At 45.7% G+C, this 6,682-nt stretch overlaps 1 protein-coding gene across 1 annotated transcript; it reads right to left on the bottom strand.

Annotated features, from left to right (window-relative positions):
* Positions 1-418: 418 nt before the first annotated feature.
* Positions 419-6,079, bottom strand: dact2 (dishevelled-binding antagonist of beta-catenin 2). Its single transcript, XM_056292224.1, has 4 exons — positions 5,694-6,079; positions 3,935-4,067; positions 3,268-3,564; positions 419-2,896 (listed from the first exon to the last, which is right to left on the bottom strand). Exons 1-4 carry the CDS (start codon positions 5,955-5,957, stop codon positions 993-995), a joined length of 2,598 nt encoding a protein of 865 aa, XP_056148199.1. The 5' UTR covers positions 5,958-6,079; the 3' UTR covers positions 419-992.
* Between the last annotated feature and the right edge of the window lie 603 nt (positions 6,080-6,682).

The following is a 6,682-nucleotide window of genomic DNA, read 5'->3' as shown; positions in this document are numbered from 1 at the left end:
GTGCTGGAGAATATGTGATTTAGGACTCCTTCGCTTAATAACAGTTGAGTCTGCCTAGTCTGAGTTGACCCTTCTGTAAAATGCATGAATATATTTCAGTAGCAACGTGCATTTAAAAATCGTGGTCTGTTTCGTATTAGGCCCATAACTCACTAAACCAACAGTTTAGCGGAATTGGGAAACCAGATCAGTTGTGGTTCAAGCTATTCATCTTTAATTTGTATTTATTTTTAGTTTGCAGTGCATTATATATCAATTCATCATATATTTCAACAGCACAAAGCAATTTCAATAAATAGTTGCTGGAAGGATATACGACAACTGGTATTGCAGTAGGTACAGAGATGTGATTGTTGGCGATCTTGATATTAGAAAAGAATAAACGATGTATGTAAAAACTAAGCCAAATGCCAGAACATACATTAAATAGCATTTTATTTTGAAAGATATGCATAGTTAAAGACAATGCGCACTTGCAAAATGAAGAAAAAGAAAAACATTTGTTTAAAAAAAAAAGATGATTACATTTGATATTTAAAAAAAAGATTATATTTCTACACATACATACAAATTGAAGAACAATTTCACCCTCGAAGTTTTCAGATAATTAATTAAACCTCACAGTTTACAGCTGCAAATCATCTTCAGTTACAAGAGATATTTACAGATTAATACAATTGAGTACCAATGTCTTGAGTCCTGTTTTAAACTATTCCATATCCTTAATCTTCCTTCTATAACAAAAAGAGCAGTTAGAGCAAAATATCAGTTCTGTTCAAATACAAATTTGTCATATTTGTCAACTGCTTGATCATGGAGACCCATATTACAAGGGTTTGTTTGTGTACAACTGGAGATTAAAATCTGATTTTACTAAAAGAGCAGGTGCAACATCTCTATAAAGTATTGACAGCATTTCCCACAGTTCTCAGGTTTTCCTTTTTGTTGCCGTTTGTTTAGCTATGGCTCTCATGCTGCCTGAGAGAACTCGGCTACACCAGGGTCATGACCTTCAAAGCGGCAGGTTGGAACCTACGGATCTTCTTCTTCAGGGCTCGAGAGGCTTTGATGCGGCAGGCTGGCGGTTCAGGGTGAGGGAGTTGCTGAAGGGGGCGTCCAGTAGCGGTGGGCCCCTGTGCAGCGTCAGCCCACTCCGGACCCCCCTCACCCTCATAACTGTCCACCTGCTCTCCCTCGTCTAAGGACAGACTACTGTCAGAGTTGGAGAAGGACTGGAAGCTATGGTTGGACTCGCTGTCCCCGAAGCGGTTGGTGGTGTTATCACTCAGCTCACCCTCACTGCTCTCGGCGATGGTGGAGTGAAACAGGGAGGCACATTCGGCTGAGTATTCAGACTCGCATCTGGATGGGTAGTGGCTAGACATGGGAAAGGGAGCAGGGGGATACCTGGCATTTAGGCTGTGCAAGAAAGAAGAAGACAACATGGTGGGCTGGAGGGCTTGAGGGGGTCCCAACCGCTGGCCTGAATATGGCCTGCCATTCACACTGCGGACCACCTGCCTCCTCCCAGCAGCCTGTATAAAGGGCTCTCTGGACCTTTGATGCTGAACACATGCAGTTTGGAACATCTCCACATCGGCTGGCCACTTTCCAGCCCCCTGCCTCCTACTCCTCTGTTCTGTGGACTGATCATACTCCACACATGGGGCCTTTCGGTTTCTGCTGGACTTGGTGATAGCAGGGATGGGATATGGCTTCGGGTGGACCTTATGGGTGCACACCAGTCCTGGGCCACACAGGCTGGAGTCTGAGCTGACTTCTCCCAGACAGGTGGTCAGTTTCTGGGTCATCTTTCCCTTTCCCAATCTTTTTAATTCTCTCTCTCCATTTGCTCCACTATTGGCCACTCTGTTTCTTTCACTGGAGGAGTAACCCTGCTGGTGCCTCAGCGCCCGAGGCCTCTCACAGCTTCTTCTTCTCAGCTTCACAGCCTTGGTCTTGCGGTCAGCCTGTCTCACCTTGACTCGCTGAGACCCAGCGGGGACAAATTTGGCATGGACAAAATCCGGAGGAGCTGTGTGGCCTGCTTGGACATCAAAGCCTTGACTCTCTTCTGTGCCTGAGCTGTGGCCCATAACTGGCCTTTGCCCGAGGGCCTTCCTCTCAGACACTCTTGACACTGGGACATTGGTGGGTCTTTTCTTTAAATGCGTTCTCACAACAGTGCTGTGATCTTCTTGGTCCTTGTCAAGGTTTTCCATAGCAGAGACGATAACTTCACTAGGGACGCAGTCTCTTGTGGCAGCAGGATAAGAGTAGCGGTAAGAAGCTTCTGGAGCTTTTATTGACAGGCTTTGGTTTGTGTGATTCACTTGCTCCTGGCTCGAGTAAATGATGCACTGTCTCTTCCTGTCACCATCTGGGGGGATAATGTCAGAAGTCTGGGTATGTGTTGACTGCAGAGAAGATAATGGTACCTGAGGCACATCAGGACTCACTGCTCCAACTTCACCAGGCACTCTGTAAAAGTCACTGTGTAGATCCAGAGTCTCTCTCCCTGCCTCACTCTGCATGTTGATCTTGTTGATGCTACGCTGCAGAATCTTGTCAATGTAATACAGAGACATGGGGTCACTCATCACTTGTCCCCTCTGGAGGATGTCGGTGATTGGGACAGTTTCTGCTGGGAGTTCTTGGCCCTCAGGAAGTCCAGGACTGGCTGGTTCCTCACCATGGATAAAGATGGGGCTCTGGAGAGCCACAGCATGCAGGGGGCTAGGGTAATTATACACCTCCGTCCCGCTGCGGGATATCAGGCTGCTCTGGAACTTGGATTCCACTGTGTAATTCCTGAAGTTGGTGCACATTGAGGATTTCTTCCCATCCACTGACTTGTAGCAGCTGAGTCCTGGAGTCATCATCCTATCTAAATCACCTGGTGAACACATAAAGCAACATACAATTAATACCCATTTCCACATAAATTCACTCATTCACCATCTAAAGTTATTCATTCAGATATTAGTTCAATAGTCCACTATAGATGGAATGATCTTGGCATGTTATGCCTTGTTGAGATAGTGACAGTAGTTTCAATAACCCCCCCCCCCAAAAAAAGAGAATAAACAACTTTGCAGGGTTCTCATGTATATCTTATAAATTTCATAAACTGTGTACTGTTCAAAATCTTTTATACCAGAATGGGAAAGATGTCCTTGGCAACTGTCATCCCACAGTGCCATGTGTCACTCCTAAATAAAACAAAGAAAACTTCAGTTTAGACGTAAAACTGACCCTGCTGCTTACCTGTTGACACAGGTCTTGGCCGTGCTCGCTCAGTGCCTGCGGCACCTGCTCGAATCCTGCTACTGCCCAGATGCAGGCCCGTAGCTCGTGGGAGGTTGGGCTGGGTGGCACTCTCATCAGTAGAGCGCCGGCGGCACACGTCAGCTGGCGCCGGGGGGCTAATGGTACTGGATGTTGCGAGGCTTGTGGGAGAGATGAGAAGGCTGGTTTGGGAGGAGGAAGACAGGCACTCACTGTACACAGAGGTGCAGGAGTTGGACAGGGAGCAAGAGCCACCATCGCTGAGCTCATAGAAACCTAAAGAGAGGATTAGAGCTGAAAGGCCAGGCTTAAATACTTTAATATTGTGCATATTGTGTGTTTGTGTGTATGTATTCAGCTAAATATACTAGGAACAATCTAAGTTTTTAACCATGAGAGTGGGGACATTTTTATAAAGTGTGGCCATTTGGCTGGTCCTCAGTCCTTCAAGGGACTATTTCAAGGTTAGGATTTGGATCTTGGGTTTAAGGTTAGAATTAGGATTAGACTAAAGTTCAGGTAAGGGTTGAGGTTAATCATGTAGTTCTGATGGTTGAGAATAGGGTTAGGGGCTAGGGAATGAATGTAGTCAACGAGGGTCCACACAAGTTAAGAAAAATGTGTGTGTATGAGCATATCTTTTAACCTGAGCTTGGTCTGCTATCACTCTCCAGCTGCTCTGCGGAGGCTTTGCTCACATCCAACTTCAGCTCACTGATCTGTTGGTCAAGCTGCTGCAAGTGGGTCTTAAGTCCAACATCTTGCCGCCGTAGACGAGACTGAAAAACAGACATCACACACACGTTCAAACTTCTCCTACATTAACACTAAGAGAATCTTACTTGTCTGAGGACAGATTACCACAAAATGTTCTTACCAAATATTGTATAATCTGGGTAATCCACATACAGATCTTATTTACTTAAAACTTCTCAGGGAGACAAGTTGTCAAAAAAATAAAAACAATTTGCATTATGCATCCATAATACTCTCCACAGTCATACGTGGGCCTTCAACACTAACTGCATCACATGTCAACAAGGAAAGTCAAGCAGCTGTACAAGCATTAAACTACTCGCAGGCATTGCTGTACATTTTGTTAACAAGGAGTCTGAAGTCTGGCATTTGGATCAAGGATGTTCTAATGTACACCCAACTGCAAAACAAAACAGAGCACGGCTGATAATTAACCCCTGGAGGACCTAGGGGAGCCTGGAAGGGGCAGTTGTGGATAACTCATTTCTCCCCCACAGAGAGGGCCTGGCCATTGTGTAAGCGAGCAAGGGAGGAAGGGTTGAAGGGGGATGGGGTGGATAACAGTGTTTGCTTTAGCAGCTAGGGCTGGGCAATACTTTTACAACAGTCATAGCACTGGTACTCAGAGTAAGGGCTGAGGACCAGCAGAGGTTGTTGAGGAGAAGTTGTCTAAAAAAAAAAGTGCATATTATTTTTCTTCTTACTGCAAACGGTTATATTTAATCAAATGGGGCTTCATCTCTGAGCCGGGGCCTCTGACAAAATGGGATGCAGGAATTGTTTCATATTAATAAAGTTTGAGAATCTTGTCTCCACAGCCAGCTGCTGGTTTGCTTTTCCTTGGAAGAATTCTAGTGGGTGGCTAGGGATTACAGTTACATGATTTAAGAACACTGTCATGTGTTAGCTCAAACAAGGAAACCTTTATAATTCACATTTCACCATTGGATGCACATTTGTTTTGACGTCAGTGTTGCAGTTATAGTGGAAGTCAAGAGTACTATCGTATCCCTACACTTCTTTTTTTGTGTACGATTATTTTGCATGATTCGTCACTGCAACTCCACACAGCCAGCTTTTACCTCCACTCAGTGGCCTCCTCAAGTTTAGAGTCCTAACGTGATCGTGTCAGCCAAAAATGAGTCTAACGTCCACCTTCAAGAAAACATAAGGTTGAATCTAAAGCCAATTACTAAGAGTATATTTCCACTTACATTAAAGCGGTTAATGATTGAGCCACCCCCCCCCTACTGCAACACACACACACACACACACACACACACACACACACACACACACACACACACACACACAAAGAGTCCCGTGGTCCAGCCGTGAACCTTGATTTATGACATTTATCCTGCTTCCTACCCCCTGCTGAGAGCATACAAGCTGCTGGCAGTGATCTTTGGCTTAATGCAGGCAGTTGAGGCTGACGGCAGAATTGTGGTAGAAAAGAAAACAAGGCCCAGACACACAAACAAAGTTCATTTATACACCAAATAGTGTGTTCATTTATACACCAAATAGTGTGTTCATTTATACACCAAACAGTGACTTAATTCAAACGAAGACATGGTAACTGACCAGTGCGATAATTTTGGTATAGCTCATGCCAAAACAAAAAAAATAAATAAAAAATATCCTACCAATTGCTGTTTCAGTGCTGTCAGCGTCGCCTCCAGGCGCTCCTCCTCGGTCTCCATCACCGGCTTGTGATCCGCGCTGGTCCGGACGGCGGACATCGGCTCGGTCCGGTCCATTCGCAGCGCCCAACTCACCATGTCGCTTTGTTTCTCTCGGAGCAGATGCAACTCCTGCAGCCCGGCCAGAGCCGCCTGAAGCCTCTCTCCGACCCTGCCCCGGTCTGCGTTCATCATCGTCCCACAACCCGAAACCTTGCGACTCAGCATTTTTGCCCACACAGCATATCCAGAGACGAGCCGCGGAATCGGGGAAGGTCTCGCCTGGAGCGAAGGGGTTTTATCCGCGGGCAGGACTCGGATGGCTCACTCGCGCACGGACGTGTTGCAGGCAGCTGCGTCCAATGTCTGCGGACTGCGCTACCTGTACCAACAGCACTAAAGGCAAGGGAGAGGAAACCATGTCCCGCCCCGAGGCCACATTTTCTCTCTTCCCATTGGCTCACCTCAAGTGGCCGCTCTCGCTATTGGCTAACTACTGGATCGCGAAGAACATCTGTTGTAAATCTCTGTTCAAGTTACTTTGCTTGCAAACTGCGGGACAATTAAATTGCCCGGACATGTACTCCACGCACATCTGCACAATGTCCCCGGCCCTTCATTATACAATCGCCAGAAAAATTGCAATATTGCATATTGACACTGTTGGATATGTGGCATAGGCCTGAGTATGACCACCATTTTACACTATGTGCTATAAAAAAACACACAAATATATGAATGAATAAAACTTTAAATGAATAAATAAAAGTTTACTCTCATTAACCCTGGACATGGTGATGTTCATAACTCGAGTCTAAAAACCCATGAACTAGTCCGGCTGGTGGATTTTGGGTGGATATTTGAGGACCCCTTGTGCCAAAACAGGAATACTACATTGAAACGCAGCATAAACTCGGGGTTGTTTTAAACGAGGCCATATTCACGTGAACAGC

This window comes from Lampris incognitus, chromosome 13 (assembly GCF_029633865.1).
Source record: "Lampris incognitus isolate fLamInc1 chromosome 13, fLamInc1.hap2, whole genome shotgun sequence".
Taxonomy (NCBI): Eukaryota; Metazoa; Chordata; class Actinopteri; order Lampriformes; family Lampridae; genus Lampris; species Lampris incognitus.
Note: the sequence above shows the minus strand (reverse complement) of the source record. Positions and strands in the feature narration are given on the sequence as shown.

Bases quoted from the DNA above. Each gene is read 5' to 3' on its own strand.
- dact2 (XM_056292224.1), bottom strand. From the start codon at position 5,957: ATGCTGAGTCGCAAGGTTTCGGGTTGTGGGACGATGATGAACGCAGAC. The intron at 3,565-3,934 runs GTTAAAAGATAT...TCCTCTCTTTAG, and splicing joins TGATAGCAGACCAAGCTCAG to GTTTCTATGAGCTCAGCGAT. The intron at 2,897-3,267 runs GTAAGCAGCAGG...TGTGTTCACCAG, and splicing joins GCCAAGACCTGTGTCAACAG to GTGATTTAGATAGGATGATG.